Source organism: Cydia strobilella, chromosome 5 (genome assembly GCF_947568885.1).
Source record: "Cydia strobilella chromosome 5, ilCydStro3.1, whole genome shotgun sequence".
NCBI classification, from domain to species: Eukaryota; Metazoa; Arthropoda; class Insecta; order Lepidoptera; family Tortricidae; genus Cydia; species Cydia strobilella.
In genome coordinates, this window is record NC_086045.1 from 13,165,226 (window position 1) to 13,188,851 (window position 23,626).

Genomic DNA, 23,626 nt, shown 5'->3' on the forward strand with positions numbered 1-23,626 from the left:
GATCGTTCGTTCCAAATAATTATGTTTCTTGAGTGTCTTTATTAATATAAATTTTACAGTCTGATTTTAAAAATAAATGAAGTGTACCTACCTAAGAATTAAAATAACGATACTGTAACGTTATTTTAATAGGTATGTTATTCCATGTGTAGGTATATTATTGTACAAATTTACTTACCTATGCTATGTGCGTTTTCATTATTTTGACATTTAAGTGTAATGCGTTAATTATAACAACCCTGATAGAGTCAGACTAATAAGCTAACTCGGCATCGATTTTGATTTGTGATAGCACAGACTGTGTAAGTGTTACTTTAAAGGTCAATCCTCTATGAAATAATTACGTTTAAACTAACACTTGCAGAGTCCGTGCTATCAAAATCCTTGCCGAGTTAGATTGGTCTGACTCTATGTTTTCCAGATATGATATTTTAATGTTATTCCAATGAGACCATATTCATATAAACTACTACAAGTAAAAATTCATTGCTCAGTTCATCGCACGTTTGTAGTTCAGAGTTCAAAGTCGCAATCTCGTACATGATATGAGTAATATTGCTTCATTTCTATTTAACACGTGATTACTCATAATAATTATATACCATGTCACATGCATTGCTTTGTTCATTTTTACAAATTATTTAATTATGATAAGTATAAATATCGGTTATTTATTGTTATTACTATGGTCTTCTTTACACAGGTGCATAACTTAAAGATCGTCATCAGAACATACTAGAGCATGTATAATTTTATTGACAATTGTATAATTGAAACGGACATACTTGTACTCCGTAAATAAATATATGAAATCACGGACAGAAACAATAAAAATACTTTATTTCTAATTACCGTTTAATGTAAACTCAATATTATGTATAATATAAAGAGTAGATTAACCGCAATAGTCTGTAAGATATATGCGATGGTTCTCCACTGAGCCCACAATCGATGGTCTCTTTTAGTATTTTTCCCTAATTTGCTTTGTCTGTCTTAATCACGTATATACATAATATATTTTTATTTTTGAACTGTCATAAACAAAGACAATTAGAAAACGCTTAGATAGTACACCAGACTTCGTGCTCATTAACTAAAAGCATCTTTATTTGTTTCTTGAACCTAGTTGAATTTTATCAGTCTGAAATCTACGCAGACAAAAGATCGGATAGTTAAATAACAAAGCTAAAATTCCGATTTAGGTTGATAATACAAAGATAATTTCACTCTCTTTCAAATTCTGCTAGTCGGATTGCCTCGTTAGATCTGTAGGATGTTTTTACTCGAAACGTCCGAAATTAACTAACAGCCTAACAAATCAACGCCAACTCACGGTACTGATTCATGACCCCTACCTATTGTCATTCCTTTGATCTTTAGCGTGAGATACTTTGCTCAGTTAAATAATGTTCAGTATTATTTATGTTCATGTTGCTTAGACTGGTGTACCTATGTTAAGTATCTTGTGAAAAGCCTTGGACAGTATACTACAAACATGTCTCCCTCGAGGTTCGAGTAGATTCGTCAGGCATGTGTGTTTTGTTCTAAAAGTAGCAAGTTTCAAGCTTAATATTCATATTTCGTAATATGTATACTTTCTAATCCTACCCGTATTATATTTAATTTACATTTTATGAAAGAGCTGAAGTGACACTTCTAACGCCTACCTAATAAAACGACATTCATTTCTAAATTAATTTTAATTTTGTATCAAGCAAAAACGTCTGCAAACGATGCTATTAAGCTTAAATTAAAAGTGGAATAATTCACTGTCTTGGGTGGGACTTGAACCCACGACCACTGGATCACTAGTACAGTACTCTGCTATCTGAGCTACCAAGACTGTACCCAATACAGCGAATATTTCCACCATGTATGAGCCATAGGGAGGCTCTAGCGACATCTACCGTAAGATAGTCTTACACTTCTTAAACGGCTACCGGAGTGCCAGGTCATATTGGAAAATTCACCAGTAACGATGCACTATCCCATACTAAATTAATTTTGTATCAAGCAGAAACGTCTGCTTGATACAAAGCTTAGAAATAAATTAAAAGTGGAAAAATTCACTGTCTTGGGTGGTACTTAAACCCACGACGGCCACGACCACCACTGGATTACTAGTCCTACTAGAGTGCTCTGCCATCTGAGCTACCAATACCGTACTTAACACAGCGATTACAGCGAATATTAATTTCTAATTCCGGCAGACGGTGACTCGCCCCCTCAAGATCATTATTATTTAGTACCTCAAGTTAGAGTACTAGTACAGCAAGTTTTATCTACTTATAACTTCCATGTTAATTTTATTTTGAAGTTAAAAAAAAATACTGACACTGAACTGAATTTAATTCTAAACTTATTGTTCCCAGGAATCTGAAGACGGAAATGAAACACAGTCATTGCTACGTTGGACGCCCTTGAAAGAACACAACGGGCAAGTTTTAACATGCCAAGCTGAACATCCTATGTTTAACCACTCAGCCATCGAAAGCAAGTTACCACTGAATATTTACTGTGAGTAGGGTTTTATGAGTAGTTTTAAAATGGCTTGAGGACAAATTTTCATTAATGGTATCAATCGATAAGATTTGTTTTTAGGATCAAATGTCTATATGAGACCCATTGCATTAAAGTCATAAATGATATCCAAAGTACATAACAGTCGTACTTCACTCGCTAAACGCTCCTAACAAAACGATAAGTGAACGTGACGTCAAGGTCACTGAGAGCCCATTTTGAAGTATGGACATGTTGTGTTTTTGTCAGTGAAATGTTGCGTTTATGTATATAGTTGCAATACAATCTTTTTTTGGATAAAATGTAAGGAATCGAATGATATCCTTACTTTTTTCCTTTTTGTAAGTTAAATAAAACTAAAATTTTGAAAGTATCCTATATTTAGGTCCTGTATTTTTGTATTATTTGCATGTATTATTTTAATTAATATCCACATTATTGTGATAAATTGCTCATTTGCTATCTATTTTACTAGACGTGAAGCCGGTTGTCAGTGTCACTATGCGAGGTTGACAGCAATATAATTGTAATGCAATAGAGACAGCAACAGGCGGGTGAATGTACAAAAATCTATGTGAAAAGCGTCTCTTCTTTAGGTACAACTTCATTTCTCAAAAGAGCTACAAATGTCGTGAAGGAAGCACCACTTGAAACTCAGTGATATTTACGAAGCAATTGAGTTCAATATCGTTGTGCCTACAGATGTGCCTGTGGCGACTATACATCTCGGTGCCAAGATGAACCCAAACGACATAGAGGAGGGGGACGATGTCTACTTCGGGTGCGAGGTCGACGCAAATCCGCCGGCTTATAAAGTGGTGTGGGAACACGACGTGAGTGCATTTTCTTGGCTGTTATTTTGGCTGCATAAAACAAGCACGTGACTTAGTTACAATGTAGTGTTAGCCCAGGGCGGTTAGCTTGCAAGTGACATTTTGAAAGAGACCTTTTTAAGTACTGGTTGTTTGGTGAGACTTGGTTATTATAGCGCGTTTACCAGCGACGGGATATATATATATGTCGCAGTAAGATAGATAAAGCCGTTATATAGTTATAACCCTCGGGATATAACTATATAACTTTAACTTTACTTTTGTCTTTTATATAACTGTTTGCACTTTGTAATTTTTCCTCAGTCACCCGTTGACCACGAACGCTGTAAAGGGTTCGAAACGTCGGGATGTATTATAAATTCAATATACGCGATATAATCCGTTTTCATAGTTTTATTAAATATTTTACGACATATAATTATATCCCTAGGGTTATAATTATATCCCTAGAGTTATAACTATATAACGGCTTTATCTATCGTCTAGGGATATAACTATACCTCCGCCGCACCGCCGCACTTCTACCTACAATTATTTCACTAAACTTAATACAGTAATATAACTATATCACTAAACTAAAGACGTATTATAGTTATATTCCTAGTAAGATAGTAATGAATCGCTCTCGTATAAACTATGTTACGATTACGACACATAATTATATCCCTAGGGTTATAACTTTAAAACGGCTTTATCTATCTTACTGCGACATATACAAGTTAACTATGTGGAACAAATTCGATTCAGTCTTAGATAAAGCCGTTATATAGTTATAACCCTAGGGATATAATTATATGTCGTAACATAGTTATACGAAAGCGATTGATTACTATCTTACTAGGAAAATAACTATAATACGTCGTTAGTTTAGTGATATAGTTATATTACTGTACTTTTACGTAATATTGCTAAAAAGTAATATACGTACTGTTTTCTTTGATTCCCTGACAGATTTATAACCATTTAACCACATTAGTTTAGTCAAATACCGCATTACACGGCATATAACTATATTCCTAGGGATATAACTATACCTCCGCCGCACGGCCGCACTCCTACCTACCATTATTTCACTAAACTTAATCCAGTAATATAACTATATAACTAAACTAAAGACGTATTATAGTTATATTCCTAGTAAGATAGTAATGAATCACTTTCGTATAACTATGTTAGACATATAATTATATCCCTAGGGTTATAACTATATAACGGCTAAAGTTATAAATATATAGACGAAGCTCTCAGTACATGTATTTTGACATCGAAAAGTGGTCCATATGACTGACACTTCTCTGACACATGTCACAGAAAGTTATTCCTTCTCCATGAATATACTCCGATGACTCCGCCCGCAGCGTTGATATCAACTTAAACACCATTTCACGCTACCTATAAAAAAAACTGAAGCTTACGCTTATAATAGTACATTCTGCAACAGGGGGGTAAGTGAGATATTGGAAACGAGTGTGATTAGGAATTAAAGACCCGTATTTGCAATATTCTCATTCCCGGAGTTACACACAATATTTTACATCACACTTGCGAAGAAAAAACTAAATTTTAAGCGAAATAATTCTTTAATCCGGTGACATTTCAAACATTCGTCCACCATTATTTGACAGGTGAGACATAAAATGCAGTGAAGGCTACTCATCCGGCATTAAGCCACGATTTAATATTAAAATATGTTTAACGGCTATTAAATTACTCAAATTAAATGGTTTTAAACATAAACAAAAATATTTAGATCAGAACGGTTTCACTCACTTGTATTTTTAGTCGCTTTTGGCGACATGTTTCGGATTCGTGCACGACGTTCGGATGAGTGCACGACGTACAACCGCCGCGGACACTCCCAAAGAATCCGAAACATGTAGCCAAAAGCGACTAAAAATACAAGTGAGTGAAACCGTTCTGATCTAAATATTTTGAAATATGTCTCACGATAGTTTAGTAGTAGTAGTAGTAGTAGTAGTAGTAAACTCTTTATTGTACAAATATACATATTAAACATTACATGGTACAAATAATAAGATGTACAAAGGCGAACTTATCCCTTTGAGGGATCTCTTCCAGTTAACCTTTGAGTTTAAGTTCGATAAACAAAAATATTGAATTATAAACGTCAGTATTTTAAAACTAAAACTCATTTATACCTACTTCATTCGTATGAATTAGGACATAATTTAAAAAAAGCTATAATTCCCTAAGGGAATTCTAGTTTTTTTTACAATCCATAACTCCCGCGGGAACAGTACAGGTGGCTAAAAAATAAGTGCATTCCGGTTGCCAGGGAGGTTTTGGGATTCTACTGAGCAACTTTTACTATGGGACCAACCACGAAAGCGCGTAAAAAAAAATTCCCTCCCATAGAAAATGGACCAACCAAAATGTATGAAACAGCCAAATATTTTTTCTCGATTTCTGGGTTGGTCTCATAGTAAAAGTTGCTCAGTATAATCCCAAAACCTCCCTGGTAACGGGAATGCACTTATTTTTTAGCCTTTGTACTTTAGTAGGTACACCTGCATGAAATATAGTTATTTGTTATACAAGGGTGCAAAGTTGTATTTTACCCGCGAGTGTAGAATTGGAACACGAGCAAGCGAAAGGATTCTATAGTTGAACCACGGGCGAAGCGAGTGGTTCTAAAATAGAATCCTGAGCGTAGCAAGTGTTTCAACACACGAGAAGTAAAATACATTTGCACCCGTGTGTAACACAAAACTTTTCACCTCACTATAGCGAGGAAAGTGCAACATCCACAGGCGTTAGATCATCTTCATCACTGAAATCACTCATTTTTTTACGATATTATAACAAAAAACTCTGGAAATTCTGTATTTTTACGTGAGAAGTTTTTAAGTAAAAATTTTGTAGACAATGTTGACATTTCTGACGTATGAAATGTCAATGATGCGTTTTGAAATTGCATCGACTCAACTTGTGCGTTCAGAATTATATTTAACATCATTATTAAAAAACAAACGTTTCTTATGGAACTTTAAGGTTTATGACATAAAATCATTAAATAAAGCTAAATTTGGTATTGTTTATTAGATTCTCAAACCATTTGTTTAATGATAATTAATATCAAACGAATCATTATTATGAGCGTTTTACGTTTTGTTATCTGTCAAGCTACTTAAACATGCTCCATCCAAGGTCAAATTACTTTCCCCACTAGTGGATAAAATGCGTTTTTCCCCGCTTGTTTTAAAGGATAAAAGACAACTTTCCGAGCTAGTGAGGGGAAAAGATCTTTTTCGAGAAAGTGTGATAAAAAAGATACGAAAGAATTACACTACAATTAAAAAGACGAGACTACTTTACACGCTAACGGCCATGCCCAAATAACAAAACAATGCACAATAAAATTGAATTAAAGAATGAAAATTTTTCATTTTTGCCTCCAAAATTATTAAAAAAATACCTACGCGTTGTTTTCTTTTTTGCGGTTCGAGTAGACATTTTTACTGCTAATATTTAAATGAAATATTTTAAGTGTGTATTTGTGTAGTTAAATTTGCAATTCAAAATTATTGGAATTTGTTAATAATGTTTTATCTATATTTTTTTTGTAGATTTTATTATACATATATTTATACATATTTTATTGAAATATATAATTATCAAATATCGTTAACTGTTTTTTTATAGGCGTATTGGCAGAATGTAGTAACGAACCAAAAAGCAAATATTGCATATAGTTTTTTTTAATGGCTGAATGCCATGATGCTGTGTCACAAGTATATGTGAAATGGAAATTAAAAAACTTCCCGGCTAGACCTGCAACTTTGTATGAAATTTCATAAAAGACCCCTCGTCTAGCCGCGCCCGAGACGTGATACTTCCCAGCTTAATATGAAGAACATATAATAATATATCATTGCATGTTTGAGAAAAAATATTTTTGTAAGTACTGTACCCATGTACAATTACAGCCCTGTGTTCAATTACAGCTACAACCAGGATAACAACTTGAGCTACGTTCAGGTTTGGCATTTTCACTTCATGTGCATCACTCACGTTGATGACGCAATGCGATAAAAATGTAAAAAAAGTTTATTTTTTTTGTTATCAAAATCGAAACGTTTAATTTAACGGAATCCATTGATGTTACTTAAGCCAGCACATAAGATAATTGCAAAAGTAGTTATTTAACCTTTGCGTTTATCTAAATTTCTCCATGAGTAGGTCCACATAATTATGTTATAGGTATATTAGGTATATTTGACGCCTTCATCTTCATTCATTATATACGCAGGTATATATAATTATGCATTTTATTAGTAGAACTTAACCCTTGAGAAAAAAAAACATTTCTCCATTTTTACATTGGAAAACATTCTATTTGGAACATGGAATTACTTAACTTGATGATGAACTCGTCCCGTCTAGCTTTAGTACATTTTAAATTACATTCTTAATACCCGCAGGCGTGTGATATGCTCACTGTCACTTCGTGCGCGTGCGTTCTTTAGCTCAATCAGCGTCATTCCTGGTATACTCATACTCATTGATCACTACATATTATTAAACAAAGTCGCTTCCTGCTGTCTGGATAGATGTCTGTCCCCTATTTTAAGCTTATGTTGTTATAAGTTTCTATATGCTACAAGTTTTCTTTTAAGCTTAGGAACTTGAAACTTGGCAAATGGGCAATATATTAAAATAGACGAAAACTGATTTCACCGTTTTTAGAAATTTATTCCCTTTTTTTTTTTTTTTTTTTTTATGAAATAGGAGGCAAACGAGCAGACGGATCACCTGATGGAAAGCGATTACCGCCGCCCATGGACACCCGCAACACCAGAGGGGTTGTAAGTGCGTTGCCGGCCTTTAAGATGGGAATACGCTCTTTTCTTGAAGGTTTGAAGGTCATATCGGTCCGGAAATACCGCAGGCGACAGTTCATTCCACAGTTTGGCTGTGCGAGGCAGGAAGTTTCTAGAGAAACGTACAGTTGAGGACTGCCAACCATCTAAGTGGTGAGGATGGTAATGTTTTCGCGTAGGGCGATGGCGAAAAGAAGCTGCAGGGATTAATCCGAACAATTCCTCGGAGCACTCCCCGTTATACACGCGATAGAAAATGCAGAGCGAGGCCACATCTCTACGCAGCGCCAAGGAGTCAAGCCGTTCCGAAGTACGCTGGCAGTCGACAATTCGAGCCGCTCTTCGCTGGATGCGGTCCAGAGGGAGAAGCTGGTATTGGGGTGCCCCTGCCCATAGATGAGAACAGTATTCCATGTGTGGGCGAACCTGCGCTTTATACAGCTGTAGGCGGTGGGCCGGCGTGAAATACTGTCTCGATCTGTTGAGCACACCGAGCTTTTTTGAGGCTAATTTGGCCTTACCCTCTAAATGGCCGCGGAACTGGACTTCACTCGAAATGTCGACGCCGAGGATTCCGATACTGGCTGCGGCAGTCAGGGGAGTGCTCTCAAAACGAGGTGATACGACAAATTCTAACTTTTTTGCGGTAAACGCGCAAACCTGTGTCTTGGCAGGGTTAAAACGGACTAAGTTTAGTCGACCCCATTCAGAGATTTCTTCTAGGGAAGTCTCAATTTCAGACACAAGTTTGTTCCGGCTCTCGATGACGTTTTCCCGAGAGATATTGGTGCGGCCGGTGTAAGAGGCATCACCCGTACTATCATCAGCATAACAATGAATTCCGCTGATTTGCAGCATGTCATTGATATGCAGAAGGAATAGCGTGGGTGATAGCACACAGCCTTGGGGGACACCAGCATTCACAGACATGGAGTCTGAGCATTCGCCGTCAACTACGACCTTTATGCTTCTGTCTGCTAGAAAGCTACTGACCCATACACATAATCTCTCGGGAAGCCCATAAGATGGTAGCTTCGAAAGAAGTGCTTTGTGCCAGACGCGATCGAAGGCCTTCGCTATATCCAAACTAACAGCCAATGCTTCACCCTTTGTCTCGATTGCCTGTGCCCAACGATGTGTCAGGTAGACTAGAAGATCACCAGCCGAGCGGCCTCTACGGAAACCGTATTGTCGGTCACTAAGCAACTGGTGGTCCTCTAGGTACCGAAGGAGCTGGCAGTTGATAATGGACTCCATTATCTTCGAGAAAAGGGAGGTTATAGCTATTGGCCTGTAGTTGGATGGATTTGAGCGGTCGCCTTTTTTAGGGATCGGGTGCACCAAAGCTGACTTCCACGAGGTCGGGACTACGCCGGAAGAGTAAGAGAGCCGAAAAAGACGCGTTAAGACCGGTGCCAACTCGGGAGCACACATCTTCAGCACAACCGCAGGGATTCCATCGGGCCCACTCGACTTATGAGTGTCGAGGGAAAGAAGTGCTTTGCGCACCGAGCTTTGTTTGAACCGGACATCCGGCATATAGCTCTCGCACCGCGGTATGGTCGGCGGCGCGTTTCCCCCGTCATCCAAAGTCGAGTTGGACGCAAAGAGTTTGCCCAGAAGATCGGCTTTGTCTTTTGCGTCGTGGGCCAATGAATCATTCTCCGTGTGCAGAGGTGGAAAAGATGGCGTGCAGAAATTCCCCTGGATAGCTTTGGCAAGAGACCAGAACGCACGAGTTCCCGACGGGAGGCGCTCTAATTTCTCGCCAATTCTACCAATGTGCAGCGACTTTGCTCTGGCAATAACTCTTTTGAAGGACCTGGAGGCAAAGTTAAACTTCTTTTTTAATGCGCTAGTCTTTACATCCCGTACTGCCGCTGCGTCTACCCAGGCCTGGTAACATTCCTGCTTTCGGCGAGAGGCCTCTTTGCAGAAACGACCAAACCAAGGTTGGGATTTGCCACCAACAGGGACCACAGAGGACGGAATGAAAAGCTCCATTCCCTGCAGCACCACGTCAGCAACAGAATCAGCAACGACGTTGGGATCATCCGGCGTGAAGCAAACCTGCCTCCAAGGGTAGGATGCAAAGAAGGACCGCATCCCGTCCCAATCTGCTGACCTATAGTGCCACACACGGCGGCCACAAGCAACTCGCCGACGCGGCGGGTACGCGAGTGGCACCGTACTCCGGATCAAGCAATGATCCGAGGAACCGAGTGGGGCTTCAACGAATACATTGTAGTCAACCGGATGAGAGGTCAGCAGAAGGTCCAACAGGGAAGGTTCATGGCCTTCCACATCTGGGATTCGCGTAGGCGCAGTAACCAATTGTGTCAAGCCATATGCCAGAGCAAAGTTATAAACAGATCTGCCCGCATGATCAGTCTTGCTAGAGCCGAGCCATTCGGCGTTGTGGGCATTAAAATCACCAAGTACAATGATCTCAGCGGAAGGGATCTGCTGCTGCACAGAGTCTGCAGCCGTTTGGATCTGCTCAATGAGTCGGTCAGTTTCGGCATCACCGCTATGGGACCTATATAGGCACGAATAGACACGGGGATGGTGATCGTTGTCTATACGCAGCCATAAGGTGGAGAGGTCCCTACCTTCAAGATTGTTGAGGCGACGAAAACTGATATCGTCTCTAACGTACACGCACACCCCAGCCCTAGGCGAAAAGGAGTGTTCCAGTCCGTACCCAGGGTAGGAGAGGTAAGATGTGTCCGCCGGAGACGCTATCTGCGTCTCGGTCAAAAAGAGCAAGGCCGGCTTTGCTGTCTCGAGGTGTAGGTGGACAGCATTAAGGTTGGAATGTAAACCCCTGATGTTGCAGAAGTCCACGGCCAGCGTGGCAAGGGGTGCCGAAGTTGCTTTGCTCTTGCCTCGGGCAGATGACAGATGGATGAGCGCGGTTTTGCCCCCCCCAGAGTACGAAACGGGGCGGCCTCGGCGTCCACGCTCAGGCAAAATGTTACCTGAGCATGGAAGCCCAGTGAGGGGTTCTCCAGCGCTAGTGCAGCAACTGGTACCCTCCTGGGGTAACCTCTTTAACTGCGCCATCATCATTAGAAAGGGGGGGCTTGGGGGTTGGAGCTATCTGGGAACCTTACTCACCATCAGGAACACAACACTACATGCCTACAAAGTAGGCAGCAGTGCTATTATGGCTGTGGTCTTCTGTAAGGTGGAGGTACTTCTCCAGTTGGGCTGCTCCAAATTCAAGCGTGATGACATAACGCTGTGCCCTACCTCTCTTGTTGGACGTAGTTTAAGGACATACCCGGGTCCAAAAGGCTTCCCCTAAGTTGTCAAAAAAAGGGGTTGAAAGTTTGCATCGAGAGCGATCATTTTTAAATACAATACATAGTTGACTTGAAAATCTTCTAAGGCGGTCGAGAGGGATTAGAACATTACTTTTCAGTTAGTGGCCTGAAACTTCGTAGTTTGGAACAGACAAATCTCAAGCTTTATACACGGTGGCAAAAAAATAAGTGCATTCCCGTTGCCAGGGAGGCTTTGGGATTATACTGAGCAACTTTTACTATGGGACCAACCACGATTAGCCGAAAAAAAATTAAAAAATTTCTCATTGAAAATAGACCAGCCAAAATGTATGAGACAGCTAAATTTTTTTTCGCGATTTCGGGGTTGATCCCATAATAAAAGTTGCTCAGTATAAACCCAAAACCTCCCTGGCAACGGGAATACACTTATTTTTTAGCCAACCTGTATAATTATATAATTATTAATATATGATTAGACGTCCCTACTGCTTTCTTTTGCTGCATAAGGGCTACCCGAGGTTTTCATCGATTTTTGACCAGTTTTGAATCGTATCTCCTACTTTTGCACTACATGTAGAATTATAATATAAACGGCTATCGGTTATTCAATCTTTTATCTCCATTTTTGTCTACCGGATTTTGAAAGAAATCAATATTTATTTATTTATGTTTTTTACATTGTCTAAAAAACACTTTTGTCGTATCTCGATTGCTGTGAAAGATCTTACATATACGAAATCTACATATTTGGATTTGTCTTTGACGTCTCTAATAATTTGTCTAAGGTTTTAATTTTTAACTAATTAACACAAAAGTTATATCCAGAAAACTGGTTTTTTGGCTTAAAATTGTTTAACTTTGAAGCCAAATATCTCGAAAACAATGAAATTTGAAGTAAATATGGGATACTATATTGCTTAAACCCGTTGCTGTTAATATGATAAGCTACAAAAAAAATTAGAAAACTAAGGGATCCAGATCGAAGGTCATTGCGGCATGGGATCCCCTTAATGTTTTATGCTCATGTAGAATAAATAACCACCAACATACAAATCCACGCGTACGAAGTAGCGGGCAACAGCTTATACAATATATATATTTCATTAACCTTTTACCTACGTATTGGCTGGGGCTCGGCACATGCCTCCTGTCCAGTTATTCCGTCCGGTCCGGTAACTTACTATTTGAATGTAGCCTCTACGAACGCATTTCATACCAATTTAAATTGCGTGGCATGAAAAGCATTCAACTCAATCGTCTGAATGAATACAAAAAGGCCAAGCTTAGTAGATAGTCATTAAAAAACTTAACGTGTTTATTTTCAAGTCTGGTTTTTTTATGAATACTTTTATTTATTTATTTATTGAAATCGTTATGATCATAATGCAGTTGTTATCCAGAATGTATTTAATAACTGAACGTTCGCTCGGTTTCAACTGTGCCGGCGTTAGTGGCAATAATTCAAAAGGATTAGGCAATAGTTATTGTTGGCGCAACATAAGTACCAGCGAAGACCAGTTGACGGCACATGACGTCACACGCATACGTCACGGCTCCCCGTTCCGCGTACCTACATTTTAGACTGCACCGTACAGCCGAAGCGTCTACACATATCAATTATTTTATATAGATATATCGAGTACCTAAACGTTACTTGTACCTATTAGTTGTTAAGTTAATTAAAAGAAGATTAGTACTATCCTGGAGTTCCTTCATTCTACATCAGAAGAGCTTAATTGAGGAGTACACCGAACATTTTGGCGACCGTCTTACTCTTGCTATGTGGACGCATAGCACGAATCTGCAATCTACTTACCAAGAATTTACGGGAGAAGAACGGAGCTGCTTTATTACCACCGGGATCTAGAGGAGGCGGAGTGGAATACCTACCAGAAAGTGTGATACCTAAGTGCCAAGGATCAAATTGGTGTGCGCGGAAGCCGACTTCTAGAACAAAAGGGAGGTTAGCCCGTTCCTTATCCTACCTAGTTTATTGTGTTAGCCCTGTAAAGTTTCGTTTGTGCGAGCAGATCTCATTTCTATATAGTTATATAATAATTAATCCAGATAAAGCATATTTGAACGCGTCGATAATAGCACTTAGTAACAAAAAATTATCATTACTTTAACGTTAAACCACATTTAGTTGCATATTTTCCTTATTCACGTTGCTATCTGGTCTGAAATAAACATAATATATAGATCTTTAAAATTACAAATAACTATTACGATTTGTAATTGCATCAGCCGTTTACCGTTATCGAGGCATAGGTACCTACATTTTCTTTGTACTTAAATATTGCATTTATTTTTGAAATTAAAGTTGATAATCGTACAATCCTTAACTGTATCGCATCTCTTATCGCATTTAGCTATTGCATATAGGTTTATGTACGTAAATTATAGTATTACGGCCGAATATTCCAGGATCCCCGCCCCGTGCGCCCGCGCCGGCCCCCAAGTCGCCTGCGCCGAGATCTATTGTCCTGGTTATCAGCCGGTGAGACGTACAGCTGTTTCTTTTATAAGGCAATCGTACCTAACATGTATTTATTGCACTATTTATTTAACCGCTTGACCTATATTCGTAATTAGTTTACAACATGTCTGACACAGAATTGAAGGCGAAAAGAGCATCGATTAAGGGTCGATTAACAACATTTAGGAACTATTTAGAAGAGTTTAGGAAATTAAAACAGGTATCTAAGGCAAATTTAAATGAAATTAAATTAAGATTGCGTAAACTGGATTTGTTGTTTGAGGAATATGATAAGATCCAGACAAACATTGAAGTGGGTGAATCCAAGGTTAAAACGGACGGACAACCAGCTAGCGAGCCGGATTTTAGTGAGCGGGAAAATACAGAAAAGTTATTCTTTTGTGCAATTAGTCAGGCGCAGGAATTGATCGCGGCTAATGAGCCTCGCTCCTCGCTGGATGGGGGCCCGGACGACGACGCGCGCTCGTCCCGTAGTGGGACGGACGCGGGTGGTGTACGGCTACCAACGATACGTCTGCCTAGCTTTGATGGTTCTACCAACAAATGGTTAGAGTTTCGCGATGTTTACATATCAATTGTTCACAACAATGATAATCTCAGTGATATTTGTAAGTTTCAATATTTAAAAGCATCCTTATTAGGAAGCGCAGCGTCTGTTATCCAATCGTTAGAAATATCGGCGGCTAACTATACCGTGGCTTGGAAACTAGTTTGCGATAGATTTGATAACAAGCGCCAGCTAATTCATACTCACCTTAAATCACTTTTTGATGTGTCTTTGCTAGGAAGGGAGTCTGATAAGTCTTTGCGTTTTCTAATTGATCATGTTTCGAAACATTTGAGGGCTTTAAATAGTTTAGGTGAAAAAACAGATAACTGGGACACACTTATTATATTTATGTTCGCAAGTAAACTGGATACTGCCACTTGCACGAAGTGGGAAGAGTATAGAAATAGCTTAGCGGAAAATCCTACTCTGGATAATTTTTATGAGTTTTTACGTCAGAGGGCCGATGTGTTGGAAATGATTTCGGCGACAACCACTAGTGAGAAAGCTCAGAATAAGCAAGTTTATAAGCGAATGGATAAAGTGCAAAAATCATTTGTTGCCGCGGCGAGCGATTCCAACACATCGAGCAACTCAAACATAAATAACGCGCGAGTATGTCGTGTATGTAACGGTGATCATGTTATTTATAACTGCGAAAAATTAAATCAAATGTCAGTTGATGAGCGAAATGCATTGATAAAAACTTTAAAAGTGTGTATTAACTGTTTCCGAGGTGGGCATTTTGCACACCAATGTAAGGCAAGTCCTTGTGCTATTTGTAAGCGTAAACACAACACTCTTCTACACAAAACTATGACGTCGGATAAGCAGAAGGACGGAGGTGAGAAGGAGTATGCTGTGTGTGCGCCCATATCGTTATCAGTCTGCGGCGATAGTGAGGTCTTGATGTCCACTGCAGTTATTTTAGTTAGAAACGAAAAAACAAATGCAATGCATGAGGCTCGTTGTTATCTTGATTGTGGTTCACAATCTAATTTTATATCTGAGGCGCTGGTGGAGAAGTTAGGCATGCAGGGTGAGGATACAGACGTCAACATTACGGGTATTAAAGATATTTCGTTTGATGTCAAAAAGCACTGCGCGGTAACTATTCAAGCGCGTAATCGTAGTGTTAAGGGTCCTTGTGCGCGAGTTGATGCCTACATTCTCTCTCAGATAATGAAACCCTTACCGTCAGAGGAAGTGGATATCTCAGATATTGAAATCCCTCAAAATATCACATTAGCAGACCCAGGCTGGTACAAGCCTGCAGAAATAGACATACTGGTAGGCGGTGCGATATTTTGGGACTTAATCCGCAATGGACAAATTAAGCTTGGTCGCAATAAGCCTATATTGCAAAATTCCATATTTGGTTGGTTAGTGGTAGGAAAAACAATGTTAACTGCTGAGAGTAGTAAAACAAAAACTGAGCATTGTGGTTTCAGTAGGGAAATACGCGATCAGCTAAGTAAGTTTTGGGAGTTGGAGGAAGTGCCAGCTGCACCAGTGTTGTCCCCAGAAGAGGAGGCGTGCGAAGAACATTTCAAGCAAAACACACGACGCTTAGCTGATGGCAGATTTTGCGTCACGCTGCCCTTGAAAAATCAACCAGATGTTCTGGGGGACTCATATAGAATAGCAAGGAAACGGTTTGATTCTTTGGAGCACCGGTTTAGAAGGCAGCCTGATGTAAAATCGCAATATGTAGACTTTATTAAGGAATATGCACAGTTGAACCACTTATCAGAGAGCAAGAAGCCTGAAAGGGCCAATTTTCTGCCCCACCACCCAATTTTAAAGGAGCAAAGTGAATCTACGAAGTGTCGCGTAGTTTTCGACGCTTCAGCTCGGACTGATACAGGCTACTCGCTCAATGACATTCTCATGGTGGGTGCCGCGATTCCAGACGACATTTTTTCTATTCTAATACGATTTCGTCAACACGCTTTCATATTCACAGGAGATATAGAAAAAATGTATCGGCAAGTAATCGTGGAACCTTCACAGAGACACCTTCAAATGATATTATGGCGTGAAAATGAAGGCGAGCGCATGAAGTATCTAGCCCTGAATACTTTGACGTATGGCACGTCAAGTGCGCCGTTCCTAAGCACGAGATGCCTAGCCCAACTGGGCTACGAATGCAATGATCCTTTGATAAAGGAGGTGATTGTCCATGATTTTTACATAGACGATTTGATAACTGGTACGGATGATGAAGGACAATTACTAAGTCTTTATCAAGGGGTCAACAAAACATTGAGTTCAGCTCATTTTAATTTGAGGAAGTTGAAAAGCAATTCTGAGCAATTTATTTGTGAAGTAATGGAGACAAATAGTTCTGAACAGGATAACTTGAAAATATCAAGTCAAAGTAACACGCTAGGCGTGGAGTGGAACCCAAATGCTGACAGCATATTAATAAAATGTTCGAAGTTGCAAATGTTAGATAACCATGTAAAATACACTAAAAGGGCCGTCCTATCTGTAGCTTCAAGTATATTTGATCCCTTAGGACTGTTGAGTGTATGCGTTATTCTATGCAAAATCTTTTTGCAATCATTGTGGTCACAGAAATTGGACTGGGATCAAGAAATACTCCAGGCGCCGAACTGTATCTGGACCAGATTTGTCAACAATATTAATTACTTAAAGGAAATAAGCATTCCACGCCACGCCAGCTGTAGAAATACAGTTGAAATTCAAATCCATGCATTTTCGGATGCCTCTTTAAAGGCATATGCAGGATGTATTTATTTAAGATCAATAGATGGGTTAGGAAATTGTACGGTTCGACTTTTGTGCGCTAAGACAAAGGTCGCACCTTTGAAGCCGACGACTATCCCAAGATTGGAGCTTTGTGCGTCCTTACTAGTTTCGCGTCTGTGTGAAAAGGTTGTGCAAGCTTTACGCTGTAATATCGCAAACAGATATTTTTGGTCAGACAGTAAAATCGTCTTGGGTTGGTTGCGCATTCCTGCAAACAAGCTGTGTACTTTTGTGTCGCATCGGGTCGCAGAGATAAATGATAAGTGTTCGAATGCTGCATGGATGTATGTCCCTTCCGCACAAAACCCGAGTGACCTTGCCTCACGAGGCGTGTTTCCAGACGAGCTACAGTCGTTGTCACTGTGGTGGGAGGGACCTGCATTCCTGCAGGATACAATTGATCAGTGGCCAGAGCAAACTGAAGCGATAGAAAAGAGCTTACCTGAGTTACGGGTATATGCGGCAAGAGTTGAAAAACCGACAGTACCGATTATCGACATGTCAAATTATTCCAGTTTTGTTAAACTTAGAAGGATATTCGCGTACATGTGTCGATTTATCAATAGCTTGCGGCGTAAACAAAATTGTGAAGCTAACAGATCATTAACTGTGGACGAGCTTGAACAAGCAGAGTCCAAGTTAGCTTATTTGTCACAAAAAGAAAGCTTTCCTAACTATGAAAGCAATCAAAGGTCTATTGTTGGATCAGGTAAATTAACTCCTTTTGTCGATGACTCAGGATTAATTCGAGTAGGGGGAAGATTAGATAACTCTGATTATGATTTCGACAAAAAACACCCTATACTTTTGGATGGTAAACATCAGTTTACTCAATTGTTATTTCGATATTTCCACGTCAAACTGTTACACGCACCGCCACAACTTCTTCTGTCAGTCATTCGCGAACACTATTGGCCTTTAAATGGCAGAGTACTTGCTAGACGTACTTACAATAATTGCACTCGTTGCAAAAGAATGAAAGGAGAAGTAGCCCAGCAAATCATGGGAAACTTGCCAGCTCAGCGGGTAACACCTGGACATGCATTTGAGGTGGTAGGTACTGATTTTGCCGGTCCATTTCTTGTGAGTGACAGAAAAGGTCGTGGTGCGAAACTCAGTAAGAGTTACCTATGTGTTTTCATAGATTTTAAGATTAAGGCAGTTCATCTCGAACTTGTAAGTTCTCTGAGCACAGAAGATTTTATTTTAGCATTGCGTCGCTTCATATCTCGACGAGGAATGCCTCGAGAGATATTTTGCGACAATGGGAGAAACTTCGTAGGCGCCAGTCGCGCGATAGGCGAGTTTCTCAATGCTGCCTCCAGTTCTGTGTCAGATGCATTTGTAGACGATAAGATAGTGTTTCATTTTTCACCTGCGTACGCTCCAAATTTTGGAGGCCTTTACGAAGCAGCTGTCCGGTCTGCGAAATTTCATATAAAAAGGGTGGTAGGCAATACTCACTTAACTTTCCAAGAATTGACATCATTGTTCGCACAGATTGAGGCCGTCCTTAATTCTAGGCCCCTCTGTCCCATGTCATCCTCTCCAACCGATTTAGTACCTCTCACCCCAGGGCATTTTCTCATTGGAAGACCCCTTGTCTCGCTACCGGCACCTGATTTGCAAGATGTTAATCCAAATCGGCTTCATAGATACGCAAAGATTGAGCAGGCAAGGCAACACTTTTGGTCGAGATGGAGTCAAGAATATATCTGCGAATTGCAGCAGCGCACCCGATGGCAGCAGCGACGCCCCGACATCAAGCCCGGTCAAATGGTCCTGATAAAAGACGAGGCGACATCACCACTGAAATGGCCATTGGGACGAATACAGGCAGTGTATCCTGGAAGCGATGGGGCAAGTCGAGTCGCAGATATACTCACCGCAAAGGGCACGATTCGACGAGCCATCAATAGGATATGCCCCTTCCTAGATGAGGACAAGGCTTAAAGCCAAGGCTTTAAGAGGCGGGAGGATGTTGGCGCAACATAAGTACCAGCGAAGACCAGTTGACGGCACATGACGTCACACGCATACGTCACGGCTCCCCGTTCCGCGTACCTACATTTTAGACTGCACCGTACAGCCGAAGCGTCTACACATATCAATTATTTTATATAGATATATCGAGTACCTAAACGTTACTTGTACCTATTAGTTGTTAAGTTAATTAAAAGAAGATTAGTACTATCCTGGAGTTCCTTCATTCTACATCAGAAGAGCTTAATTGAGGAGTACACCGAACAGTTATAATACGTAATAGTTACGTTATACAGGGTGAAATTTAATCACTGTCCATACTCTGTGTAGTGACTTTATAGGTCATACTGAACAACATTTTATTATAGGACTAATGCCGCTTTCGCGAAAAAAATTTGGCTGTCCCATAGAAATCAGCGGCATCACATCAGCCGGAATGTATGAAACAGCCAATTTTTTTCGCGATTTCGGCATTGATCCCATAATAAAAGTTGTTCAGTTATGACCTATAAAGTTAAATACTACGCAGGGTATAAGTTAGTTATTAATATTTCACCCTGTAGTGTAATTCTAATCTTATTTACTATAAATTAGAATTTATCATGATGCATAATAATCGAGGTATTTGTAAAGTTTGAGTAGGGCTTCTTTTTGCACCGCTGCGCCAAAGCGTGTTTGAGGCAGGTTATTATAAGCACATGTCTATAATGTACAAATATCAAATTGCCTGTCTGTAATTTAATATGTTTGAGTCTCACGGGAGTTTTATAGTTAAAATTGCCTGTCAAATATCGAAAGTGATACGAAAATTGGAATGATGTCAAGTGTCATTGAAGGAATTGAATTCAGAAATAATATGTGATTGCGTGAATTATTTGCTTTTGCAACAGTATTTTCAAAATGTAACTACCAAACGTATCTCCTGAATAACGCTTTTCGTATTATTCACCGCTAACCTTACGTTTTCGTACATTTAGCGGCCGCTATATAGTTTAAAGGTAGTTAGTCCCGTCTTTTCATTTGTAGTGTACTGTAAACTAGTTTTAACTAGGGAAAATTTGGATAATACCCATATCAAATGTTATTTACACAGGGAACGTTACTACAACACAACGCAGCTAGCGGAGTCATAACGCACAACACGAACCTTGCGCTCCGCAACGTGTCCCGACACCAGGCCGGCAAGTACACTTGCACCGCATCCAATGTCGAAGGCGACGGCAAGTCGCCGGTACTACATATGCAAGTTGTTTGTAAGTTTACTTGCGCATTATTAAACCATTTTCAATCGCAACACGCAGTTGACGCAGTAAGTACCTAAAAGGTCTAATTGGCATGTCGATTGACATAAATAAAGCGATTGTTAAATCACAAACCGCCAAATAAAAAGTCTAATTGGCATGTCAATTGACATAAGTAAAGCTATTGTTAAATCACAAACGCCAAATAATATTACAAGGTACAATATAATATTAACGAAAGAACTCAATCGATCGAGAAAGCTTCGTTGCGTTACATTGACGGCGTCAATTTTTATAACATAATAGGCTTTCATTATTCATAAGGTGTCTTGAGTGTATTACGGGAATGGGGCATACATGGGTCAAAAAGTTTCTTAGTATGAGTTAAGGTAATGTGTCTTTCCTATCATAAAATAAACGGACTTTAAAGCCTAATTTTCTTAATGTATCTTTACAGGAAACCTTAAACCTAAAATTTCGCCTAACTAAAAATATGGGATAAATAGTTTGGGAACTGAAAGTTTGTCAAGTAATTTTCGCCGAAACATCAGTAAACCCCTTTAGGTACATGAAAAACGTCAAATACAGTTACCTACTCTTTAAATGTTTAAGGCACAAAGCGAGAGAGCGCTGTGATCGTATAGTTACGCCGCGCTCGCTCGCACACTGCTGTCCATATTATTATTAATTGTAAATTTATTATTAATAAGTGTTAATCTTATCTATAAAATGTTTTGTCGTGTATATCTGTGCATATACGAAATTAATGAATATGAATAACACATCAATAATGTAATCAGGTCCTTAGAAAAGTGTAGTGTAGTGGAGCCACGTGCGAATTCCCATCCAATGAAGACAATGCAATAGTGCAATATATAATAGTGCAAGTATTTTTTTGTATATTTGCACGTCGTTCGTGAGATCCTTAAAAAATATAAAATTAAAATTAAATTAGATTATCTTTATTTAACAATAAATACAATTTCATAGGCACATTGCAGTGAACCCCGCACTAGACATGGCCTGTACCGCGGGGCTCAAGGTCATCACGAGTTATAGTAAACCAAAAGTATTATTAAACATAAGGATAAGAAAAAAAGAGGAGTGTGAAGTGTGAACTTATGTGTGTTTTGAGGAGGAAGTGAAATGTGTGTGTGTGAAATCTAAAAGTGTAATGTATTAATTGTGTTCGCGCGTTAGGAATCTCGTGGGAAGGTTTCAGAATTGCTTCTGATTCCTCGTAGTTCCTGGTCTTTAGCAGGTTTAGTATACGAATTTTTGCCTCATTTACGTTACAATGCCTAATGTCACAAATTTTAACTACTTTATTATAAACGTGCGGGAAGAGAAATACCGAGAAGCGCTGAGCAAAAGAAGTGATGACACGGGGTTTAGGGATACTGTAAACTCTTCTTGAAGTGAGCGTTTGATGTTCCGGCAGACGACTGGCAATAATATGAGCATATAAAGTAACACGCAGCAAAAACAATTTGCGAACACTCAGAACTTGGGCTTCTTGGAAGAGTTCAGCTGTTGGATAACGTCGTGGTCGCCCCAAACAGACCTTCAGAATCGCTCTTTGTGCGCGCTCCAACATTATCATAAACGATTTACCAGAGCCTCCCCAAGCAAGTATACAATAATTTAAAATTGATTGACAGAGGGCTAAGTACACAACTTTAAGTATATGACCAGTTGCAGACTCACGTAAAAGTTTAAAAGTGTAGACGAGTTTACATGGTTTTTGAAATTAAGGTTTTCGTCAATAATTACGCCTAAATATTTAAGTGAGTTGGTTCATTAATGTAGTTACATGAACAAGCAGAAGATTGAGGGTACGGCGGGACTATGCAAGTGTGACAGTGGACTTTCAAACGTGAGAGGGCGGATGATGGGCTGGATGCCGCTGTTTTGTGAAATCCGATGAATTTTGATTTGTCAGCATTAAGGGTTAAAAGATTCTGGCTTAGCCAAGCGGATAGTCGTTATAACCCTGCTGTAGCTACTTCATAAGCATCCTGCCAGGAGTCACCATGAAACACTACATCACAAAAAAGTTGTGTTTGATCTTATTACGCAGTATTTGCACGATCGTACACAACGGCCTCGTAAGAAGGAGAAATGTAACATCTTTGATCTCCCTATTTAAGTATCTACCTCTAATCTTTATTCTATAGTTTGAAATGACAGCTGTTCCGAAACTCACAGACGCGGCCTTTAAAATAGTTTTTTTTTGTATGTTTTAAAAGGTAAAATAAATAACACAATAATGGATTTTCATATAACTTCCAGTTTGCTAAAAAGGTACAATAATGATTTTGAACGCGATCAGTTCTCACTGTAGTAAATATCGATGATCTTCATTATGTTCTAGAAATTTGTTGGTTTTTAGGGTTCCGTACCCAAAGGGTAAAAACGGGACCCTATTACTACTACTTTACTGTCCGTCTGTCTGTCACCCTGCTGTATCTCATGAACCGTGAAAGCTAGACAGGTGAAATTTTCACAGGTGATGTGTTTCTGTTTCCGCTATAACAACAAATACTAAAAAGTACGAAACCCTCGGTGTGCGTGCCTTCTCGCACTTGTTTTGTTGTTGTTGTTCTATCGAAATTGCAGTGCAATCTTCTTTAAATGATAATCGCCATCGACGAGTAGAAACAGTATTACTCACTGTGTCCAAAGCAATTAACAATGATTTAAGAACAATATTTACTAATTTAACGCCATGACTAGTGATAGGGTTATGGCACCAGTAGTCAGCCGTTTTACGAAATTTTTATGTTCAAAATCGTTTGATTTGCTTACTAATTGACCTATAAGAATTATTAAAGTTTTTACCGTTCAAGAATTTCATATAGTTTAAGTTTTGTAAGGAATATAACGTTTTTAAACGTTGCTTTTAGAAATATTTCATTAAATATAATGAAAGTGCGTTTTTGCCAGTAATCAGCCCCCTGTGTACCAATAGACAGCCTTTAAGTACCCAGTGCCCAGCCATCCCATTTTAACGGCTGATTAGTGGGTTCTGAGTTCCGCGATGTCAGTGTCCAATGGTCAGCCACAGGCTGACTACTGGGTAGTTACTTATTTCAA

General features: G+C 39.3%; 1 protein-coding gene across 3 annotated transcripts in view; it reads left to right on the forward strand.

The window, feature by feature from the left end:
• LOC134741656 (hemicentin-2-like) overlaps window positions 1-23,626 on the forward strand; it is a 253,547-nt gene that overhangs the window by 204,197 nt on the left and 25,724 nt on the right. For all 3 annotated transcript variants that reach the window (XM_063674516.1, XM_063674515.1, XM_063674517.1), the window contains exons 8-10: window positions 2,373-2,517; window positions 3,223-3,353; window positions 20,383-20,542. In XM_063674516.1, coding sequence (XP_063530586.1) covers window positions 2,373-2,517; window positions 3,223-3,353; window positions 20,383-20,542 — 436 coding nt within the window. The remainder of the gene's footprint in view (window positions 1-2,372; window positions 2,518-3,222; window positions 3,354-20,382; window positions 20,543-23,626) is intronic.